Source organism: Diabrotica undecimpunctata, chromosome 4 (genome assembly GCF_040954645.1).
Source record: "Diabrotica undecimpunctata isolate CICGRU chromosome 4, icDiaUnde3, whole genome shotgun sequence".
Classification (NCBI taxonomy): domain Eukaryota; kingdom Metazoa; phylum Arthropoda; class Insecta; order Coleoptera; family Chrysomelidae; genus Diabrotica; species Diabrotica undecimpunctata.
In genome coordinates, this window is record NC_092806.1 from 67,726,934 (window position 1) to 67,752,823 (window position 25,890).

Genomic DNA, 25,890 nt, shown 5'->3' on the forward strand with positions numbered 1-25,890 from the left:
CCAGAAATAAGTAAATTAAAAGACACGCCTTTGTTGATCCTTACCTTCAGTATAATTTGTTGTGATAGTTAAACTTCGTGGTTTACATTTGTTTGTGTAAACATATTACAGCCTTCGTGTTGTCACATTCTTGTCTAATATTTCTCCAATGTTTTTAAGAAAATACTATTAATAAAACAGTGAATATCTATGTAAGGAAGAAATTCAGGAATAATTCGTAATTAATTCGTAATTGAAACAGTTCTTTCTATCTATGTAAACTAAATTCCTTGAGTAGATTTATCTCAGGTGTATTCTATATAATCATTATGGGAATTTTTTTCTTCAGATTTTTTTCTTTTACCTTATCTCTTATATTTTGACTAGTGTGGGTAAGTTCTTTTGATACTACATCCTATAATGCATTTTACAATACATACATATAATACATTTAATATCTTTAATGGGAATTAACCACACTTTCAGTTGAAAATACGTTTATTGTGAGGTTTTTAATTTACACTTCTCAAAATACAAATTTGTTTCATATTTTTAATACTCTATTAATTAAAAAAAATGTTTAATTTGTATTTTGAGAATGATTACCGAAGGAAATCGAAACGTCAACATAAACGTATTTTCAACGGAAATTGTGGTTAATTCCCGTTAAAGATAGTAAATATTATTAAAATTCTATACAAAAATAGCTTTCGATTAATATTATAATACATCTCAACTTTTCTCTAATGTTGTGCATACGTAAGACCTTTTACCGAGTACCTTTACCGAGTACCGAGACCTTTTACCGAGTACCGAGTACTTTTTACGAGTAGAAACCTGATGTAGAATAGACCCCGAATAGTCTAGAAACATTCTACAATTTCTCACCATCTGAAATCTTGATCTGCAGACTTAGCAATTTTGCTTGAAAGAAAGGATTTTAAGGTAGATAGCGGACACGATCCTTACGGACGATAAACGACTTACGACGGCTAGATAACATAAGGCTGAATAAGATTAGTCCTCCAACAGCTAATAAGATAAGTCCAAAATAGGCAAGAATTTGCAGAAGGCATCGCCAACCTTCAATGATCAGACAGCAACTGAAGAAAAATTCAAGGGACCAATACTTAATAGCCTAAGAACCTGTAAACCCCAGACCTTTCTTATTTTATAAAAGATAAAAATTTGTCAGCGCATACTCCCAATACAGGTACGGAAGATTTAATGCGCATTTACTTGTAATTGTACTTACGTTATGGTATAAAAGCTGATTTTTATACGGATGAATACTTCTCGAATTAAATATCCAATCGAAAAACTGAAAAACACGTGTTCAATGTTTTTCAAAAATCTATCGAATGACGCCAAACACGACTTCCCAGCCACACCTAATAGAGCAGGGAGGGGCAACAAATCATAGTCATCATTATTTTGACTTTACAACCCTGCGTGGGTCCTAGCCTCCTCAAGAATTTCTCTTCAGTCGTCCCTATCCATCGCCTTCCTTAGCCAAGCACGTATTTCCATATTTCTCATGTCGATGCTATCAAGGAACCTTGTTCTGGGTCTTCCTCTTCTTCTCTGACCAATGGGTCTGTCAAGGAGCGTTTTTCTAGCTGGATCATTTTGTTCCATTCGTATTACATGCCCTATCCACCTCAGACGTCCTATCTTATGAATATGATTTCTTTTTGTTACGAGTCCATGTCTCTGAACCATATGTTAGGAATGGGCGTATTATTGTTTTATAGAGTTTTAATTTTGTATTTCTCGATATAATTGTGGATTTAAGGAGATTGAGCTCAAAATAGCATCTGTCGGCCGTGCAAATTCTGCGGTTTATCCCTGCAGTAGTATTATCTTCAGTGTTAAGGAGTGCTCCCAGGTATATAAATTCGTTCACTGCTTCGATGGCGTCATTTTCTATAACAAGTGTGCGTACGATTTGTGGTTGCGTGCTTATTTTCATATAATTCGTTTTGTTGGTGTTTATTATTAAACCCATTTTTGTAGCTGATTCATTTAGTGTTACAGACGCCTCTTGTACAGCATTTTACGTTCTCCCAACAATATTGATCATCTGCAGAGGCACGGATTTGCACTGATTTATTATATATTGAATCGGTGGTTGTGATTGGTGATATGCGTATTACTTTTTCCAGAGCCAGATTGAACAGTATACAGGAGAAAGGGTCTTCTTGGCGCAGCCCGTTATTGGTTTTAAAATGTTCAGACAGTTCACCCTTGATTCGTCCTCTACATTCAACTTTTTCAAGAGTTAGTTTTGTTAAATGTAGTAACTGGTTTGGTATTCCAAGCTCTTTCATTGGTTTGAACATTTCTCTTCTATTTACAGAGTCGTATGCTGCTTTGTAATCTATAAATATATGATGAGTATCTATGCCATATTCCAGTGTTTTTCTAAAATTTGTCTCAGGGTTGTAATATGAAGAATTGTCGATTTACCAGCTCTGAAACCAGCCTGGTATTTTCCTACTATTCATTCTGCATGTGATGCCATACGATGGTATAGTACTATGGAAAATATTTTATACGCTACATTTAGAAGCGTAATTCCGCTGTGGTTAGAACATTCAAAGATATTTCCTTTTTTGTGGATGGTGCAAAGTATTCCAAAATTCCAATCATTAGGAAGGGAATTTTGTGTCCATATTTCTTTTATGGACGATTTAAGGGAGATTGGAGTAAGGAGATAAAGATCAACTGATGATGATGATATTTCTTTTATGAGCTGCTGAGTGTCATTATGGTATCGTGGCCACCTTCTTTATATAGTTCAGCTGGGAGATTATCTATTCCGGGTGATTTGTTTCTGGTTAAAAAACTGCATCTTTTAACTTCAAGAATCGTTGGTGGTTCATCTTCCCCCTCGTCTGTTCCACCTAACACATCTTTTTCGTCTTCCAATTTTCCTTCTTCCTCTATATTAAGTGCCTCGTTAAAGTATTCCACCCATCTATTTAATACATCTTTCATTGTTGTTAATAGGTCACCATTCTGACTTCTGTATTGGCTGGAAGGGGGCAACTTTGAAATTTTAAATGGGAACAACCATTTTTTTATTGCAGATTTGAATTCCTGATAAAAAATAAGTAACTTTTTTAAATAACATTTATTTCGAATTGTTGATAGATAACGTTATAATCGGAAAAAACTATTTATCCTGATACACTAGAAAAATTATGGAAATCGTTTAATATCTCGAGAAATACACTCCAAATAAAAAACCAAAAAACACGGGTTCAATATTTTTCAAAAATCTATCGAATGGCACCAAACCCGAACCCGACCTCCACCTCCTGGTGGTGGGGCATAGTGCAACGTTGAAATCTTAAATAGGAACCCTCATTTTTATTGCAGATTCTTATTCTACAAATCATTCCTAAAAACTGTATTCAGTACCATGAAAATTAGCTTGCAGGCTTCTAATATGTATATGTTTTGCTATGAATACAGCACCATCTATAACGAATCGAAAAAAAAAATTAAAATAAAACTTGTTTACTTTTTGACGTAGAATCCTAATCTGCAATAAAAAATTTGGTTTTTTATTTAAGATTTCAAAGTTACTCCCCGCACAACCACTAGAGAGTGGTTGTGTCGGGTCGTGTTTGGTGCAATTCGATGGATTTTTGAAAAATATTAAACGAGTGTTTTTTGGTTTTTCATTCTCTAAATATTAAACCGTTTCCATAATTTTCCTATGGTATTACGATAAATCGTTTTTTCCAATTCTAACACCGCGCTGTCTATAAAAAATTCGAAAAAAATGTTTCTTTTTTATAAAAGATACTTATTATTTTTATGGGGAATTCAAATCTGCAATAAAAAATGGGGGTTCCCGTTTAAGATTTCAAATTTTCCCCCTCCTTGCGTGTGGTTGGGGATCGTGTTTGGTGTCATTCGATATATTTTTGAAAAATATTGCAACATTTGCTTTTCAGTTTTTCGATCTCATCTTTAATTTGCGAAATATTCGACCAACCCGCTTCTTTTATCACACCCTGTATAAAAATCAGCTTTTATACTATAACGTAAGTATAATAATTATAGGGGTTGCCACGATGGTAAGCGTCTGACAATGATTGACGTAATTTTTAACAATATTCTGAAGGAAATATCAAAAAATCACGCTTTACTATTTGATGAATATAGGCTAGTATTTTACACACCTTTAGCGCCATTTGCGCGCTAAGGTCACTATAATCCAAACTTTATGATGGCCCCAACTTTTATAAAATAACGAAGGTCTAGGGTTCACGGGCTCTTGCTCTATAAGATTCGGTTATAAAGTGCAATTATATCAAATAGCTCCGCCCAAATCTGTATAATTTTAGTCATTTACTAGACCTCGTAATATATGATATCCGTTGCAGAAAATTACTACTCTAAAACTATTTCTCGACTATTCTATTTCATACGCAATATAAAATGTGTTGTCAAAATTTAAAATATCACAGTACTTTTTACAACTACTCTAAAAGTTGTAGTTGTTGGTTAAAATTGTTTCCACACTATGTTTGGTAATAGCTGTAAAACACAACACCAGCCAGACTTCTATGGGGTTACCAAATTCACAATTAATATGTTAGTTTTATTTTTGATCAAGGTGAAATTTCCGGAATAAACCTCGTATTTATAATGGGTTTTGAAACAACTTAGACAAACGACTGGTTAAAAAATAAATATTGTTATTTCTTGACACGTACACACCATTTTCTTGTAACCTTAAACTATACACCTTGATATTCTAATAAAACAATACACATATTAGTCAAAACTAAATGTCAGCTACCCGTATCATGAGTAAAGAATTTCTTTTTGTCAAAAATCGAAGACTTACTCACAAATCTGTAAAACATTAGTAATCTTTATCATCGGTATGTGTTCTTATATAATCATATTAGTGGACATTTGAGAGACAAAATAAATCAGTCAGTGTCATATTATTATTCAATATTCGCGTACCGTTCGTTTCCTCATAGTGTAGTTTTTAGTTTTTCAGTTTTTAAAATAATTTGTGTAATAGTTTTAATAATCTTTTTAAATTCGCGTATTTATTGTTGTGCTCTACCCGTGTATACTGTCTGTTTAGTGTTTTTCTCTTTTGTTTTTTCGTAGTGCTGGTATTGCCCTACTTCCATGTGTTCGTGTGTACGTGTATGCGCTTCTTTTGTTGTTCACAATCTTCTACAATCTTGCTGTCCTTGCTCGAACGGGGTAAGCCTTTTTGAAAATTTGTTTAACTATTTTTTTGTGTTGCTGTTATGCTAGATTTAATTTTTGTTGTATTTGCTATGGCTGAGTATTGCTGTTGCTTCGTTAATATAAGGTTTGTTCGTAATTAATTTATTTTAAAACAGATATTTGTAAAATTGTACTGACCTACACAAAGCAAGTCACCAAATTTGTAATGTTGTAATTCACGAATTATGTAAAAATACATTTATTTCAAACTATTCCAGTGGAAAATGTGCACATTTTTGATAAAAACATTTGAGTTTTGAAATTGATATTATTTAATTAAAGTTATTAACTTTATTAGTATTACTGAGAACTAACCACATTTTAAACAATATAAATATTGTATTTTGACGTTTAGTACTCTGATCGAGAGGTATTTTCAAGAGATTTTAAACGTGAAGATAAAGTATCAATCATTTTGAAATTGATAACTACCACTAATACTCTAGGAGCCACAGTGGAAGGGAGGGTTGAGTATGCACTTTTGTGTCCCCTCGGTAAATGGTGTTTGGTTAACTTTGCTTCGATTGTTAGAACCGAAGTTATAACAAATTTCGTGAAAAAAATTGCAAAATAGGTTTTCCAAGTACAACTCAGCTTTCATACGTGCGATTAACTTTCAAACTCCCCCCCATTTTAAAGATAATTGTTTTAGCTTAAAAAAAACTTATAACATAAAAAAGTTATAACAATTAAACATCAAAAATTTCTCTATAAAGTTGCGAACTAATTTGTTTATAAGAAATTTAAACAAACTAAAGGTGTAAAGTTTGAAAATCCATAAACATTGGCAGTTTGGTGAATGGAAGTTATAGAACAATTCAAAACAAACATTATAAGCTTTGGTAAATGTTTCAATGTTCAATTTTTTCCGAGATATCGAAAATTGATTTAGGCGCGCGTTAGCATTCGCTGTAAGCTGACCATCCGCCTTAGATCGCGTTAATAAGAGTTCCATATCTTGGTCAAAAATTAACATAGAAACGTTTACCAAAGCTTCAAATGTTTGTTTTGAGTTGTTCTATAACTTCCATTAGCCAGATTTTCAGAGGTTATGGGTTGTTTTTATCTAAATCTCTTATAAACAAATTAGATCGCAACTTTTTAGTGAAATTTTTAGTTATAACTTTTTTATTAATAGATAAAGAAATTTTGCATATTTTAAAGCTAAAACAATTACGAGAGTTTTGACGTATGAAAGCTGAGTTATACTTCAGAAAAATCCACGTCGAATGAGTATTTTGCAATTGTTTTTCACGAAATTTGTTATAACTCCGGTTTAACAATCAGATTAAAATTAACCAAATGCCTTTTTGTTCATTTTTTCAAAATGAACAATTTTAATTTTGATAAAATTAAATATCTTTAAACAAAGGAGGTACAATCCTTTAAACAATCAAATTGTTAACAACAAATTATCTGACGGTACCCCTTAAAAAATCGATTCAACGCACCAAATACCATACCGTCAAACTACCGAGGTGACATAAAAGTCCATGCTCAACCCCCCTGCCCTGGCTCCTAGAATATAATTAGTTAATAAAATAAAAGATGCCACAAGAAAACAGTTCTAGAAATTTCCAAGCAACAAAATAAACAATTTGTTTAATTTTGTATTTTATCTTTTTCAGAGGTGGAAATCCAAACCTCAAATATAAAGTATTTTTAATTAAAATTGTGCTTTATTCTCATAAAATACAATACTTAATGTTATTTCCATATACAGTGAGTCTTAGATTTAATACCCAAGATATTAATCCTTTTTTTAACCACTTTTTATCTTATTTTGTTTTGATTTTCTCTATGACACTGGGAACTAACCAAGAGAAGAAGCTGAAATGAATATATACAAGCTGAGTCATGAGAAACTGTGCATACTCCTACCTTATATGGAGGCATCTATGGTGAATTATTTAATAATATACATGGCGAGTTGTAACTTTTGACTGAAATTTCTATTCGTCATAACTTTTGAACGGTACGTTCGATGTTTCTCATATTTTAGTCAAACGTTACACTACTATCACATAATAAAAAAAATCATGTTCGGTTTTAAAAAATTAGTTAGTTTTTTTCATAGAAAAAATTTCACCCTGTATGCGGTTTTTCAAAACTCTAATAAGAATTTTACAAATTAGATAAATAGGCAATTAAAATGGCATATTCATTTTTCCCTACACGACTACTTAATTTTTCATTAAAAAAAATTGACTATGAATTAAAAGTTTGGCAAAGTAAATCTTAGAATTAAAAAATGTAACTTTTCTTGCAAAAATTATTTTTTTTAAACAAATATTTTATTCATAAGTATTATTACTATCACAGCTCATGCTATATATACATTTTAAATAATACAACCCTTGTAGCCAATTTACAGAATCTCACAAGGTACAAGTTATTTTGAATAAAACTTAAACATCTCCCTGTATAATATTTGTTTAGTGATTCATCGGTAGTATCGTTTTATTGAATTCTCAGAATTTTATTTTACTTTTGCTTAAAAGTAAAGGCTGCAATAACAATCAGTTTTATTTTTGAGACGCTTTATAATGGCCATTTGTTATTCCCCATAGGGGCCTTTATACGAGGTAGAAGAATGTACTGTTCCTCACGACCTCTATATCAAAGATAATTATTAAGTAGTTGAAGTTTTGACAAAATCAATACTGTATCTTAATAATTAAGTAAAATTCTTTATACAGTGTGGAAACCACTTATTGAATAAAATTGTGTCCTTATTTTAAAAATATATTAAATAATACGGAGACCGGTCAACTTTTAATATAATATAAATGAGCGCTTTTGAAACATAAATTTAAACGTACTGAGTGATTCACGCAAATCTAGCAATGTTTATCTTTTTTTTTTTAATGAAGCACCCTGTGTATTTTTATGTTTTGTGAAAGCTCCCTAGCAATCTTATCTCAAGGAACACTATGTAGGGTCGATTATGAATAACACAAGGTGAAATTTTGAAATTTTTGAAACTTTTCGTCAAGAAATTAGATACAAAACTCAATATATATACTCAGAGAAGAAAAATAATGTCTATTTAGCTAATTAAAAAAAATACCATTAATTTCAAAATGTTATGTATTTAATGTCTTGACCAAAATTATACATAATTTCAAAACTTCACCTTGTATTAATCATAATAGACCCTAAAATGTAGTTCGTTAAGATCAGATAATTAAGGAGCTTTTAAAAACAAAAATATACAGGGTGCTTCATTAATAAAGTATTATTATTAAAGAAAATAAAGATTATTGACGATGTTAGACTTGGGTAAATCACCCTGTACATTTAAATTTGTGTTCAAAAGCGCACATTTAAATTTAAAAGTTGACAGATCTCAGCGTTTTAATTTTTTAAAATAAGTTCACAAGCAATTTTATTTTTTAATGGTTTCGACACTGTATGTTATTTGGAACTAAAGCTCTTACCATTTGTGCATTTTCCATTGAAGTACGGATAACGCTGGAGAGTATAAATTACATCCAGTATATATATTGCATGTTTATTCTGCAAATTGTCGTAAAACTTCCCATAATATTTATTTATAATGAACTTGTAATAATTTATGTCTTTGTAATGATAATTTGGCAAATATGTACAAAAGAAGTCCATTGACTACCTTTAAATGTTAGTCCATAGCCGAGCGTAATGGGACTACCAGTTTAGCTCAGTAGCGTTGCTTCGCTACTGAATTAAACAATCTTAATTAAATTTTTTTTCCGAATATTTAATTTCAATTTATTACCTTAGTAAAGTTTGATGAGTTACAAAAGTTGTTTGGCAAATATCTACAAATTTTTATACGCTGTGTATGTAGCACCCGCTTTATTTAAGCCCCTTGTCTTAGTGGTACTGCTCCCACTGCAAAAAAAATAATTTAGGCTTAAACAAGTTTGAATCAAATTCAAAGAAGCGAATAATAAGTAGTTTGTGCACTTTAATATCCTTACACAAAATATAAAATATATTTTTTAGACTGATAATTTTATTTCTTGTACAACAGAAAATTTAATTTGCTATTAAAAGAAGGTAAAGTTATACTCGACTAATTAGTGCCTATCTATAAATTTAATGATCGGAGTAAGAGATCGGAAAGAACATCTGAGTAAGTGATCAAAAGTATCAAAAATTAACATAAAACGCCAAATTAAACAAAAGCACCTCTCTCCTTAGATATTTTATTTTTTCCTAGCTCTTTCTTTTCGACTTTTTTGTCTTCTGTGGAAGTTCGTGTTTTCAGTTTTTCGTGCTTTTACTGTATTCAGTAAGTATTTTTTTCATTATTTTACTTCCATTATTTCCACTGGATTATTATTCCACTAGTACAAGCTTATAGCTTCTAATTCGGAGATGCCGGCCATCCAACTAACTTTTATCTTCCTTGCTTCCTATGTTCTTTTTTCTATTATTTGTAGTCTTGGCAAGCTTTTATTTCTTGGTTATTTTCCAAAACCCCAAGGAAGTAGGACCAAAGAAAAGGCCCTATAAAAGGTGGATAGACGATGTAGAGGAATATCTTAAAACCATGAACATCAAGGAAAGTATATGACAGGCAGAACGGAAGAACGTTGTTAAGTATGCCAAGAACCACAAAGGGTTATAGCGCCATAAGAAGAAGATTTTCCGTGACACGACGACCTATCATTTTCTTCTGAACCCATAAATAAATACTTTGTTTTGTTAATATTGACGTAAAATCCCCGTCTGGAGTAGTCTTCGATTAATTTACCCTAAAAAAAATTAATATGACCGTCGACTTTTGTCATATTATTTTTATAAATTCTTGTACAAAACTGACAAGAATGTATTGATATTTATGCTTTGAACAGTTCTCTATAAAGACCGTTATCATCTTATGCTATAAAAACTGTGCTATTATGTATTTCGAAATCGGGAATAGTTTTCGTGTCCATCTTAAATCAGCCGATCTAACAGATGTCCTGCCCAATTCCTTTTGTGCTTCACTACTCGTTATTTGCATCTTCATCTAACCGGCGCCTCTCTCATCTAACAGAAACTGGATGATAAATATACTGTTTTCCTGGCAGCAAAAATATACAATAATAAAAGACTTCTTTTTAAACTAATAGTAACCGATTTTTGACCCACAGTTATATGCATTTTCCACTGGTTGTAAGCCCATGAAACATTTTCATTGCTTTCCTAGAATATAAGGATTATATATCGTCTGCACAGTGAAGGTGGTTAAGCTCTTTACTGTCTGTTGTGATTTTTTAAAGTCGCAGTGGAGCTGTTTAAATGCATGTTCAAGAACAGTTATGAATTGTTTCGGCATTAGTGTGGTATTTTAACTTACGCTTTCTTCATCATTATTTGTAGAAAGTCACGTATTTATGTTCCTGTAAAAGCAAGGTAAGACTTGGCCGATTAAGGAATTCACAGAATGACTTACAAAGGTATCTACAGAAACATCACAATGAAATTAGTTTCTAGTAAAATACCTAATTCAATCCTAAAAAGATAACGAAATTACGATGTAGCTGGAATTGTGTAATTTCCCAGCAGTTCAGGGTCTAACATTTGAGTATTGCCAATGAGTTACTATCTTCAATTGTTCTTTGGATCATAGAAGTTAATTGGTCTGTAATTCTCTTTCAACGGGATGGTTTCAAGACAAACCATCCTGCCCCCTAAACACTAGCTTTTCAAGTTAGAGTCTCTAATCGTCTTAAAGGCATAGTATTAAACTAAATTTTATTTTAAATATACTAGGTTTTATGCAAACAACAGTAATAAAGTCGCTAAAACCGATACGATATTATATTTTAAATTAGATTTTTATTTACTGGCGTACTTGTTCGGCGACTTGGTGCTCAAGGGGTTGGGCCCTATGTGCCCGGGTTTTTAATGGTTTTTCTTAATATTTTTTTTGTGGCTTGCGCCGGTTTTTGTTAGTACATAGTTTTTTGATTTTTTTGGTGGCCGAAGCCGTTTTTTTTTTGTTTTTTGGATTTTTTTTTGTAGGATGCCTGAAACATAAAATTAGAATTAGTGCATATTAATATAATAAATTATCTACTTAAAATTAACTGGGTCCACGCTGTACGTTGCGATTGTCCACGAGCTACCAACTATCTTCATTGTGCGTTGTTGTTGTTGTTGTTTTTTCTCTGGTGTTTTGTTTTTTTCTCTGGTGTGATTGTTGATTTTCTCTCTATTGTTATGATTTTATTCTACTATTTGTTGTCTTTTGTGCTTCCATCTGTGGAAAGCGTCGTACCTCATTATCTCTCGCAATATGTGGCTGGGGTGGTTCTCTATCTCCGCGAACTTTGTCCTAGCTTTCTCTTTCATTGTGTCAGTCACTCTGATTTGTTGTAGTTCTCTAAAGAGGAATCTTTCTGCTACGTATCTCGGTACGTTGACTGCTTCTCTTAGGCTGTTGTTATGTGCCGCTTGTATTTTCTTTTTTGATGTATTGCATATGTGTCCCCATGCGAGAGATGCATATGTTAGTATAGGAAGAATTATACTATTTATTAATCTTATTTTTGTTTTCAGTCTTAGTATGATTTTTCTTCCTGCTAGGCCTCTTTTTGATGCTCTTGCCATGTTGGCTTTTTGTACTGTAGCTTCTACATGTTTTCTAAACGTTAAGCCTTTGTCCATGATTACTCCGAGGTATTTTGCTTCGCTTTTCCACTCGATAGGATTGTCTTGCACAGCTGCCTGTTCTTCTGGTTGTTGGTGCCTCTTTTTGAAAATTACAGCCTGTGTCTTTTCGGAGTTTATACCGATTTTCTATTTTAAACTCCATTCTTCTATGTCGTCTAGCGCTGTTTGTAAGCTGTTTACCGCTATGTCTGCATTTTTGTGTTTGGCCGCTATCGCTGTGTCGTCGGTCTAGAGGCTTAGTGTATATCGTGTACAGTAGAGGTGACAGTACCGCTCCCTATGGCACTCCAGCCTCCGGGTTCCCGAGTTCGGATAGGACTTGTCCTATCCAGACTCTGAAACTACGATTGCTCAAGTACGAATAGATTAGTCTTGTCATTGCTCCGCTGTAACCGTATCTTCTCATTTTGTAGATCAGTCCTTTATGCTAGACTCTGTCGAAAGCTTTGCTTACATCTAGGAAGGCAGCTCCTGTGAATGGTTTGTCATTAAATCCAGCTGCTATGTACTCTGTTAATCTGAGTACTTGTAGCTCACTGGAGTGTTCTGATCTAAAACCGAATTGTGCTTCGGATATTATATCTAATCTGTCTGTTTCAGCTTGGAGCCTGCTGAGTATTATTCTCTCTACAATCTTGCTGATTGCAGGTAATAAGCTTATTGGCCTGTAGTTTTGCGGGAATGTGCTGTTTTTTCCGGGCTTTGGTAACACTATGACATGGGCCTCTTTCCATCTGTTTGGGAATTTGTTTTTGTTAGATATACTATGGATCTCGGTGGTAAGTATTTTAGAGCCCTGTTCGTTATTTGATCCGGACCAGGTGCTTTTTTCGGCGAGCTATTTTTAATTAGCTCGTTTAACTCCTCCGGTGATGTAGGAGGGATGATTTCGTTCAGGTTTTCTTTCTCTTTGTCTTTCGACTTTTTCTATGAAGTCGATGTCCTCGTTAAAATACACTACAGGGCAATTTAAAAGTATGTTCAATTTTCAATTTTTTTTTTATTTTTTCAAATTTTTAATTTGTTCCATTTATTATAACCGGCTATAAATTAGTTTTATAGTTTTTAGTTATATTTTTTCAAAAAAGTGACTCCTGTACAAGAAATGTTTATAAACATTTGCAGGAACCACAACATTCAGACGACATAGTTGCCAAAAATTCTGTTTCGCGTCAAGTAATCATTTGGAATTGATGCCGTACTTTTTTTAAATGACCTCAACGAATGGGGGTTAAAATCAAGGGTTGCGCCCTAGATTTCTCACCTCTATACCATCCGGTATGTACGGCACTGCAAAAAAGTATTCTAAATAACGATCTGAAATAACTGTATGAAATTACCTAAAATGGGGTCAACATTTTTCTACTATTTTTGTACGGGATTGCCAGTCATTATTTTTGTACTAAGTTATAAATGTCGTACAAAAATTTTTAATCAAAATCTACCCCCTTCCCCCTACCCCTAAGTGGTAAGTTTACCTTACCTTTGTAGCTATAAAAATTGACGGCTTAGTTTCCAAAGTTGTTATTGCATATTGTAGTATTTATTTATATATGATTCATACTGGATCAAATGACCCCTTAAAAAGGTCCCATGAGCTTGTAGACTATTACAACTTAATTGGAATATTTTTTAAGAAAACAACGTTACGAAGAATAAAAATATCCGCTTCAATTGTTGAGCAGTGTATTTTAGAATTTTGTTTTTCCAATATATTTAGACCTTTTCGTCACTTTCGTTAAATGTTAATTGTTTATTGTTAAAAACAGATTTGTACACAAAGCTTTTAAATTAAATACTAAAAGTTTCCGCTAAATTATTTTTCACTAATTTGTTTGTTTGCTGGCTTATGTTAATACCAAATTAATGTTATAAATTATTCGTCATTACACAACAAAAATTGTGTTTTTGATCCAGTGGAGTGTTGAGATAATTAAAAAAAAAACTATCAATTTAGAGGTATTTTGTATTTGCTTTATATTTTTAAGTGGTTACGTAATCTGAGCTAAATAAACTTGCATTTAATTATGATCACTTCTTGAAATTATTATCATCTATGGAGCAAAGGTGTACGAACGTATGGTGTTTCTATAGGAAAGACATTGAGGTAAAAATTCGGTCCATTTTTTAGTTGCCAGTTTTTGCCAGTTTTTTAAGATATTTGTTTTACTCATTTGCTTCATTCCCTATAAAGTTATTTCCCTTTTAATTTTTCTATTGTTTTTTTACACATTTGTATTAATTTTGAATGTTTGTTTTGTTTTGCATATTTGTTAGTTGTTATTCATTTAATATAATTGATAGCAATATTTCCTTTTTTGAAAATTTGTTTCAAGATACGTTTTCTACGGATTCGTTGTACGTTTTCCTACATTTAGATTATTTTGCACATAATCTTTATATTGTTTTTTGATTATATAATATTTTGTTCTTTGTTGGTTTTGAGATTATTTGAGTAGTAATTAAATTAATTAAAATGAATGGATTATGTCAATTTCTTGTTTGTATATATCCCTTTTGTGCTTTCGATCGCATGAACCATATTGGCGTTTTTTATTACAGATTTATGTTTTTTCATAAATTCAATAATTTGAATTTGTGTTATAAATATTTCATGAAAACAAAATTAATGTACATTCCTGATAATGACTTCGTATAAACTATTTACTTATTTTAAAGTTTCTTCTTCTTCCTCCTCTTTATAAGTAATTCTAGTTGTTCATTGTCGAAATAATACCTCAAGGTTGTCATTTCATCTTTTTCGCGGTTGTACAATCCTTCTTTTGACGATTGGTGACTTATCTCTTGCTATTTTGACTACACGGTTCCCCTCCATTTTGCTTATGTGATTCTTTTGCCATTCTTTTTTTTCTATTTTGTGTCCATTCATTTATACACTGTACATTACATTTTCTTCTAATGTCTTCACTTCTCTTAAGACCTCTCTGCATATTTCCTGTAATTCTTCTTAGTACTCTTATATCTGCCGTTTCCAGTAGTTTTTGCATTGTGGCTGTGTCGGGTCTTGTTTTTGAGGCATATATTATTATTGGTCTTACAAAAGCTTTATAAATTCTTGACTACATCTCAGTGCCAATGTGTCTGTTTCGCCATTATAGTGTTATTAAGGCATCCTGTCAGTCTATTTGCTTTTTGTACTTGATCTCTCACTTCTTGGTCCAGTTTTCCATAGCTAGACAGTGTAATTCCCGGATAGTTTATTTCCATTACTTGTTCAACACGGATGCCATCAATTTCCATTTCTGGTTGGTTCTTTGCTGACTACTATTGTTTTAGTTTTCTGAGATGAGATTGTTATATTAAATTCTTTTGCTCTGATGTTAAATCTGTGGACAAGTCTTTGCATAACATGTTCATCTTGGGCTGTCAATATTGCGTCGTCTTTGAACAGAGTATTTTTATTTTTTTTTTTTAAATCCACAAGGAAAATAATTCCTGCAGCTGGCTGTATACCACGTTTTATTTTTTTGTTTCCCATTCTGTATCCTCTTCCATTGTTAAAGCTTTTAATGATTTCTTCGATGACCAAATTGAAAAGCATAGGGATCAATGAATCCCCTTGTCTTATTCCGCTGCCTATTTCTATAGGTTCTGTAAATTGTCCATCTATTCTGACTTCCATTTTGTTGTTTTGGTAGAGTTGTATGAGTATTGTTTTCAATAGTTTTTATAATATTTAGGGGAACTTTTCTGTTATACAGAAGATATATTACATCTTTGAGTCTTACTCTGTTAAACGCTTTCTTTAGGTCAATCACAGACACAGAAATGCTGGTCTATTATACTCTAATGATTTCTCAGTAATTTGCTTTATAACAAATATTACATCTGTACACGATCTTTGAAGTTTCTTATGCACATAAAATATATTTATAGAGTTTTAGATTTGTTGTGAAAGTTTATTTCTTAAACTCTGTTTCTGACTTCATGAGAAATTTTCCCGTTTTTTTTTATTCTTGTATTCTTTCTGACAAGCAATCCGATCTTGACCGTTTTTATATTTCTTTATACACGTTTTACTGTTCTCTTCCTTGCTTTTGTTTTCCAATGAGTTCCCACAATCATCACTATCATTTCATAGTTTGAATTGGGACTAAAACGTTTGATAAATATATTTCTTTCAAGTTTGAAGGTAACAAGTGACTTCGTTTAAAAAAATGAGTTGTGTTAGATTGTTCAGTTTGAATCAAATTGAATATATAGATATATAAAAAATTAGAACTCGATAAGTTTATTGTATTAGAACAATAATTCTGTAAACAATTGTAACCTTTTATTTCGCATAGAACCATTATTTTCTTTTGTATTAGTACAAATACTTCATCCAATAAATTCACAAAATAGACTCGAGGCAACATTTTTATTCGAACCAGTTGGTTTTGTCGCATTGTTTTTACAACACGTTGACATTGTTTATTCCTAATTCCCATAATGCTCTCTTCGTATCCGGATACACAAAGAGCACATCCCAGAGCCAACAGTTACATTAGCGGAATATCTTTTAAATCTTTTTCAACACTCCAGTGTTTATTTTTATTTGTAGGGTGCCGCAGATAAACTACACGTACTCAGTGCACTTTACACACTCAAATTAATTCAAAAATAAAAGAAATTTTCGACATCGGAATGAAAAATAAGGTTGTTTAGTATATATTTTTAATAGGAAATTTTCTTACCCTTTGAAACGAAAGATTTGTAGGCGTTTCGGGGTAATCTCATTCGCCATTGTCGATATGTTGGCTTTGAAATAAATTTGATGTAAATGTTTGTTATCTATAATCTTTTCGCAATCAAGACGGAGTAGATTATCAATCTTTTAATAATCAGTGAAAAAATAAAAACAAAAGAAACGCAATGAAACGGAAACGAAATGTAACGAAAGATCCCGCAACCATACATTACGTGGAGCACTAGTAAACGCAGTCCCATACGTGTTCCTTACTAAAATAAAATAAACTAATGGAATTGAATTGAATTAAAAACCATCGGTTCGTGCATTCTTCTTCTTTCTTTTTTGGGTGCCTCTCCTATCGGAGATTGGTTATCATTAGGGCGATTCTAATTTTATTTATTGCTGTTTTGAATAATTCGTTAATGGTACAGCCAAAGTACTCTCTTAAATTTCTCATCCACGACATTCTTCTACGGCCTGGATTTCTGCGTCCTTGGATTTTTCCTTGCATTATATTTTGTAGGTATGTGTACTTTGTCCTCTCATCAGATGGCCTAAGTATTCAAGTTTTCTCTTTTTTATATTCAGTATAACTTCTAGATCGTTATTTATTCTGCGTATTATTTTTAGTGTACGGCGGTAGCACCACATCTCAAAGCTTTCAAGATTTTTAACATTCCTCTGTTTAAGAGTCCATGCCCCAACCCAGTAAAGCAAAGTACTGAATACATAGCATTTTAACATTCTAGTTCATAACTGAATATTAATATCACGATTACAAAATAATTTTTTCATTTTTATAAAGGTGGACCTGACAATTTCAATACGTCTTTTTATCTCGTGATTTTGGTCACCTATTTCATTGATGAGGGTTCCCAACTATTTGTATTCGCTTACTTTTTCAAGTTGGGTACCGTTTATTGTGATACTAGTGTCATGTATTGGATTCTTACTGAAGGTCATTTATTTGGTTTTTTTGACGTTCATCCTTATGCCGTAGTTATTACATATCTCATTCATACTTTTAACTAGATGTAGATCTTCCGCTGTTCTTGCCATTATCACAGTATCGTCAGCATATCGAATGTTATTAATAACTTCTCCATTAACTATTATCCCTTCGTTTGCATGTGAGGGAGCTTCTTGGCATATTTGTTCGCTGTAGATATTAAACAAGAGCGGTGACAATATACAACCCTGTCGTACTCCTCTACATATTTCTATTTCGTTCGATGCTTGGTCCTCTATTTTTATATTAGCTCGCTGATTCCAGTACAGATTTAATATTATTTGTATGTCTCTGGTGTCGATGTTCTAACCCTCCAGGATTTCTTTTTACCCTTTCTTCTTATCCTTCCAGGAGTTTATTGTGGCTTGCTTTGTCAAAGGCCTTTTCAAAGTCTATAAAGCAGGCGTGTACCTCTTAGTTAACATCTAGACATCTCTGTGTTAGAACGTTTAAGGCAAATAGAGCTTCTCTTGTACCTAATCCTTTTCTGAATCCCATCTGTGTATCGTTAGTATCCATATCTAACTTTTGATAGATTCGGTTGTGGATGACTCTAAGAAATATTTTAAGCAGATGACTCATCAAGGAGATTGTTCGATGATCTGAACATTGCATTGCCTTAGTTTTCTTCGGTATGGTGACAAACGTAAACAGCAACTGAGGTATTATACCAGTACTGTATATTGTATTGAATAGATGTAATATTATGGTTACAGATTTATCATTCAAAAGCTTCAACAGTTCTGTAGGAATTTCATCAGGTCCATTTGCTTTTCTATTTTTAGCATGCATAGACGATAAGAAAGCTATGCTTTCCTTGCTCGGTTACTCTTGGAGTGCCACATCCCGTTTTTTGTAATAATTTTAAACCCAGAAAATCTAAAGACAAATTTATTTATCACACACTCATTTTATATTTCTTATGCTACAAAATATTTGTTGACCACAATATAGCTTTAATTTTCACAACATATTGGTTCTAAATATTATGAGTTATAACGATTTTTTACTGTAAAAGGGGTTGAAAAGATCTTTTTTTGTTAAAATTACTTATTAAAATGAAAAAACTGGGTTTTAATTGTAAAAATACGAATTTATTTGAGGCTTAACCTTAAATATTAATAAAAAAATTTACAATAAACTGGTGAAATTGCAAAAGTGAAATATACAATATATTTTATACTTGTAATTTTACGAAAAAAAGTAAATTGTACATTCAAACAATCAAACAAAACCTAACGAATGATTTTAGCTGTACTTTCACAATTCAGTTATCTCTCTCTCTCTCTCTCTCTCTCTCTCTCTCTCTCTCTCTCTCTCTCTCTCTCTCTCTCTCTCTCTCTCTCTCTCTCTCTCTCTCTCTCTCTCTCTCTCTCTCTCTCTCTCTCTCTCTCTCTCTCTCTCTCTCTCTCTCTCTCTCTCTCTCTCTCTCTCTCTCTCTCTCTCTCTATCTCTCTATCTCTCTATCTCTCTATCTCTCTCTCTCTCTCTCTCTCTCTCTCTCTCTCTCTCTCTCTCTCTCATATTTGTTGGTATATAATTTTTGCTGACGTCTTCTTTCAGTAGTCGTAACTAGAGCCTGCTACATTTCTGTTTTTGATGTATCATGCTTATTTATCCTAACACTTTCTGGGTATGTCCCAGATAAAAATAAATTACATTACAATCAATGTAGATTTAATCCCATAAAAATACAATATTTAACTTAAACATGCCACGTCAGCAGTTTCAGAACCTCTGCAAATTTTTGTTTAGGTTTTACCACTTGTTCTGTAACATCTTTTACTTTGTCACTTCTTTAAAATCCTTCTTTCTTTTTCGATCTTTTCTAGCTAATAAAATAATAGATGATTTAAAAATTGTGTATTTATTTTATTCCCATTCCTCTTCGAAGCATCCAACAACAAACATAAATTTTGGATATTTTTTGTCCGTCTATCCTTTTATATCACTTCCAAGTAATTAAAAATCTCTTGTTGAGTCGTGTGTAAGCATATCAGTTGTTTTTGAGTGATTTAAGTATACAATACCCGGGTATCGACCATATATTTTATATATGTAATCAGATCTGCTCGGATGGTCCAATTTTATTTTTATTCCCACGAATTCTTAGTGTTATTTGCATATACAAATACCAAAATACTGTTATTTGCAATTGTGTATGATTTGCTTCTCACACCATGTATCATCTCTCTACCTTTGCAGACATCTAAGCACAATAGCTAACACATATGGAACATTTTATTAAACATTTTTGGTGGAAGTATGAAGACAGTATTATATTCTAACACCACTTTTATCCTTTAATCTCCTTAATGATGTACATCAGACTGTTTACTGGCAGAATTCGTGTTCTAAAAGTTTACAATTGCCTTTGAACGATTTTAATAGCAACTACTTAGGATTGTTGTAGTGCATCTGAAGAATTTATTTTTAGATGATGCTATTAATATCTATAAAAGTGGCGGCTCTATGACGTTATTAGCTAATGGTCGTTTTGAACCTGATTTAGTCACGTTTTAGTGCCGCATGTTAAATAAAATAGGAAGGTCGGTAGGCAGCATTTTAAGTATTTTGTAATGAAGTTAATTAAGTTCTGTTTCTGAGAGTGAGTTTGACGAGACAGATTTTAGAATCGTTGCAGTAAAACTTTGAATTAAAACAATGGTTATATAAAAAATGTACAGAACAGTAAAATTTATGAAACCGAAATGTGAACGCCAAAATTTGATGATATGATTTAATTAAATACATTTTCAAAAATGCCGCAGCATTTAAGTGAGGTTCAAAATTCGAAAACCTAGCAAAATTGGACAAACAGTGGCTTTAAATGAGTTGCTGCTGGGTTAAATGTCAGTAAAAAATGCATATTTTAGCTTAAGCTACAAAATATATCTGCGAAAATCCTTTTTCAACCGAGGTTGCAGATTTGAACTTAAGTTTTGAAGAAGAGACTATTAAGAGTTATAAGACTTTTAAGTATTTAAAGATATAGAAATGAAAATAGCACGGAGAAAACAAGCAACGAAACATGCAGTGATATGGAATAAGACTCTAATCAAAGAAAACAAAAAAGGATCTTTTAGAGCATATTGATGAATATTACCCTGTACTGAACAGAAGTATGATAAGTGCGAAATAAAATAAGAACAGTTGAACTGGACTTTATGAGAAGATGTTTACAATTCACCAGACCGGATAGAATAAGAACAGAGGGAATTTGGAACAGAATGGAAGTAAAATTCTCAATTACAGAAAAAGGTGGAAAACAGAGCCCTGTAGTGGTACGATCATGTACAAAGAATGCCAGAGCACAAGTGGCCGAAAAGAATATTGGACTGGGACCCACCGGGAAGAAGACGGAGAGGAAGACCTGCTATAAGATGGAAAACAAACATAGGAAATGCTATGATAGATAAAGACCTCAGAGAAGGTGACTGTGGAGAATGAAAACGGCGAACTCATAATGGGAAAAAGCCGAAGAATAAGAAGAGATCCTTTTGAAACTCGACAAACAACTCGAATGACGCCGATGAAACGATGTTCCATTTTTTTAACTGCGGAAAGCTACACGTTTGTTGTCCTAAAAACTGAAGATTCGAGGAAATTGTTGTGATGGGTATTATTCTACTAACAGTAGACAGATTTCCGTCAATGTTTATTCGTGCATATCCGTGAACGTTCCCTGAATGTGTTGTCAAAGGACAACGTGATACTCATCAGTAAAATAACTTTTTGTAGACATTTTTCCGGTTGTAAGAAATGGACCTACTTATATAGGCCCAAGATATATATATATACCAAGATCTTCTTATACAGATAACAAGATCCGTGGATTTTCATAACAAACTCTTCTGTAAGTATTTGCTTAATTCGATCTTCACTTTGTTATGAACTGGCCAAATTGCTCCTCGCCGTAAAAATATTCCCAAATGGATCTTCGTAGGTATGTATCTTAACACTTCCCTTGTCAGAGACTTTTATTTCAGACTTTCATACATCAAAAAGAGAAATGTAGTAGGCTCTGGCTACTAATACCAACAAATATGAGTTAATAAAAGGCCAGAAACACATCATCTACAACTACATAAGTACAGAAAGATCAGAATTGTAGTTAATCGAGGCCAAGTAAGTCAACTGTTAATTTGGTTGCCACAAACACCAATTGATGAACATTACAGGTTAACCTAATTTCTTATTTTATATATAAATTTTAAAAATGATTTCCACATTGGAAATCTTGCAGTGCCTATCCGATACGGATATTAGCTAACATAATGGTTATTCTAACTTTATTGCCTGCTGCTTTAAAAATTTTGTAGTCGTTAAGTTGTACCAATTTCAGAGATTGCACAGCCATGGTATACTACGCCTTCCTGGGCCTCGCATGCTGTGAGGAATGATTTGGAGCAGGCTGTACCGACGTTCGTTACACATTACGTGGGTCATATATTCCAGTTTGCGTCGTTTTATAAATTTGTTTACTTCGAGGTCCATTCTCATTCTTTGCAAGTCCTCATTATAAGTAACGCAGTCCATCTAAAACACTCTCAGTATGCGTCTACAGGACCACATTTCACACGTTTCAAGGCACTTCATAGATGCCTCGGGCAACGTCCACGATTCCACTAAGCGGATCATAATTGTGAGTTGTAGATCGTGCCTACTATCTTCTACGTTATGATGAATGCTGATCTTGTCTTAACAATCGTTACTTTTATCTCCGTCGAGTGTTTCCACCAATCATTCAAATTTGTGCCCAGATAGCAGTAATCGGTAACCCGTTATATTGGTTGTTGGTTGACTATCAGTTGTGTAGGTGTAATTTTTATTTACTGATGCCCATATCGGAAGCAATTAAAAGACGAATAAACCTTACAAATAGGGCATACTGTGGACTCCAAAAACAATTCAACTCAAGTAATATCAAAAGAAAAACTAAAATTATTATATACAAAACACTGCTGAGGCCAGTCATCACATACGGTTCGGAAACATGGACTCCGGGAATATTCGAGCGTAAGATACTCCACAAAATATTTGGAGCTATAAACGATCAAGAGCAGTGACGCAAAAGATTAATTTTGGACTATAGCAACTCTTTATTGAACCAGATGTCGTAATGTTCATTAAAACACAGCGACTTAATGGACTGGACACATAATACGAATGCCTGACAACTTGATTGCTAAAATGCTAACGACAGGAACACCTATAGGAAGAAGAAGCAAAGGCCGACCACGAATTAGGTGGTTAGATGGAGTTGAGACCGACTTAGGGATACTAGAGATCAGAAGATGGCAACACGTTGCCAGAAACCGAACAGAATGGCGACTAATAAAACATAATATTGACGACCATGGGAAGACAAGAAAGGACTTAAAAGAGAGAGAGAGGAAGGGAGTGAAAGAAAAAGAGAGAAACATGATGGAACAATATGCGCTCAATGACATATGTGACCTGTCCTTATTTCTTTGTTTCCAACTCTGTCTTTATGTTTATTTTTACGTTCGATTTCCACTGCGAAGTGTTGCTCGAAGTGAATTTAAAGTTGTCTTTACATATTTTTGTTTGGTATGTATGTATTAAGCTTTGGTTTATTTATTATTGTTCCAAAGCTATTTTCAGTGACATTTTAATGAAATTTACTATTTTTACTGGGAATGAACCACAATTTTAGTGTAAAATATGTTTCTTTTGACGTTTCGATTTCCACTTCGAAGTGAAAGAGTATACTGAATATACTGAATTGTGAAATTAGCTACGGCTAAAATCATTACTTATCCTTTCTGATATAATATATAACACTGACAATGAACTGTTATAAAATTTAACTATTTAACTAAGTATTAACAGTACCTCCGTATGATCTTCAGGATATTTCATTTTAGCCGAAAATTAGAAAAGTGACTGAATATTGGTAGAAAATTGGAATATTGAAATAATTAAATACTGGCCTATTTCATGAGGTTAAAGGCTGTCATTCTTTTTGTTTTAAGTGATGACATTAAAATATAAAGGAACGTTATAAAATCAAGGCTGATCTTATTCAAAGATTAAGGCAAATAGTATATTAGTAACAACACAGAATAAATATCTAAGCAAAATCGCGACTTTTTAGATTTCAAATTTAAACTGCTGGCGTAGATTGTTCATATTCGGAGATAGGAGAGAGGATTAGAGAAAGTAATGTAGAAGCTATGGAAAGCACAAGTAAATCCGAAATTAGAAGAGGACAGAAAAAATAATAAGAGAAGAAATACTTATGAGTATAAATTATTATATTGTTCTGAAGCCATTTTCTTGTGGCATTTTAAATTAATTACTATTTAAATGGGAATAAGCCACAATTAAAGGTTAAAATACGTTTATTGACGTGTCAATTTCCACTTCGGAAATCGACACGTCAATAAACGTATTTTAACCTTTAATTGTGGCTTATTTCCATTTAAATAGTAACTAAATTATTATAGTTGTATAAAGGCTTAGACTACTACCACTGAACTGTTCCGCGCTGCAATAAATAAAGTAAAGATAGCCGTGATGATTGCCAACATCCGCAACGGATAGGCACTTTAAGAAGAAGAAAGGCTTAGAATTCGAAGAGCTGGAGGAACATATATACGATTTAACATTGGCTTCAATGTTATTCTTTTAAATGAGAGCCAGAGGGACAATTTACAATATAAATGGACAACCACGTCATGATACGTCATTTACTTTCATCTACCGAGGAGCCTATACAACAGCAGGCTCTTATCTATCGGTTTATGTCGGTACGGAGTACGGAGAGCTAGTAGATAAATTTGAATAGAATTTTAAAATAAATAAGCCACATAATTTTATTAGGCATAAAATTTGACCAGAAAGTTTCATAATTAAATTTTGCCTAAACAAAGAAGTGAGAGATCAAGTACAAAAAGCAAATATACTGGCAGGATGCCTTAATAACACTTTATGGCAAAACAGACACATTAACACTGAGATGAAGTCAAGAATTTATAAAGTCACTGTAAGACCAAGAATGACATATGCCTCAGAAACAAGACCCGACACAGCCACAACACATGTGCTACTGGAAACGGCAGAGGTAAGTGTACTGAGAAGACTTACAGGGAATACGCTAAGAGATTGAAAGAGAAGTCAAGACATTCGAAGAAAATGTAATGTGCAATGTATAAACGAAGAGACACTTAATAGAAAAAAGAATGGAATATCCACATAACCAGAATGGGGAGACCCGTGTCGTCAAAATAGCAACGAGATAAGTCACCAATCGGCAGAAGTATCGGACGACCGAGTAAAATATGGAGTGAAAACCTTCCATATAGGTATTAATCCGCCAATGAACAAGCACAATTGCTTATAAAGATAAAGAAAAAGTAGAAGAAAAAAATATATTTGAAGCATGTTAACATTTGGGTACAATATTTATAAATAAAAAACATCTTTAGAAAGAGAGAGTATTTTAGTGGAAGTTTATACCATGCCAAAAAAGTACTGCAATGGATAGGCAGAAGTGTTGGTGAGAGTTGTTCTTGAAATTAATATAACATAATGTGAGCAAGCTTTATTTTTAATTCACATTTTCTTGTAAGGCAACGTCATTATTATCTAACATGTTTTTAACAAATAAATAACAACTCGCGACGCTTCTGTAATGGTTTCCAAATAAAACTAATTATTTTGTCGTCACTTTTATTACAAATTATGCAGTTTATTGTTCTTGTATGATTTATTAATATTAATATATCAATCAACGCTCGCTTGTATCGTCACACGTGTCTCATTACATTTGATAATAATTGTTTACTCTTCTTAATCGCTTTATTTTAGTTGAAGGCTTATTTTAAGTTACTTTGTCTTATGAAAATCAATCGTATTGACTGCATATACCTGCCCGCTCTCCCGTTTTTTATTTATAAATATTTGTCTAAATATATAATTAAATATATTGTTTCCAAATTAAAAACAAGTGATGCAGTAGGCGGTACTGTGGAGTAGCAAAAAGCTATGTTCTCTGTATTTTTAAAATTTTCAAAGTTGAAAATTATTATTATTATTCTTTTACAGATTTTTTATAGATTTTAATAAAATTAAAATAGTTTACATGTTTACATATATAACGGACTCCTCGTCGCGTAAATAGACTCTTGCAACTGTGACTGCGAACCACAAACCCCTATTTCGTGTTTCGTGGCGCTACTTCTGTGACGCTTGCCTCAGAATTTTACTATAGAGAATAAATAATACGACAGCAGTATAGAAGCTTCTCTTAAAGAAAACACAA

The 25,890-nt window shown here is 32.7% G+C and overlaps 1 protein-coding gene across 8 annotated transcripts in view; it reads left to right on the forward strand.

Annotated features, from left to right (window-relative positions):
• step (cytohesin steppke) overlaps nucleotides 1–25,890 on the forward strand; it is a 199,493-nt gene that overhangs the window by 140,415 nt on the left and 33,188 nt on the right. For 2 of the 8 annotated variants that reach the window (XM_072529653.1, XM_072529654.1), the window contains exon 3: nucleotides 5,125–5,223. The exons of the other annotated variants lie outside the window; for them this stretch is intronic. In XM_072529653.1, the coding sequence (XP_072385754.1) occupies nucleotides 5,125–5,223 (99 nt within the window). The remainder of the gene's footprint in view (nucleotides 1–5,124; nucleotides 5,224–25,890) is intronic. 8 annotated transcript variants of the gene reach the window in all.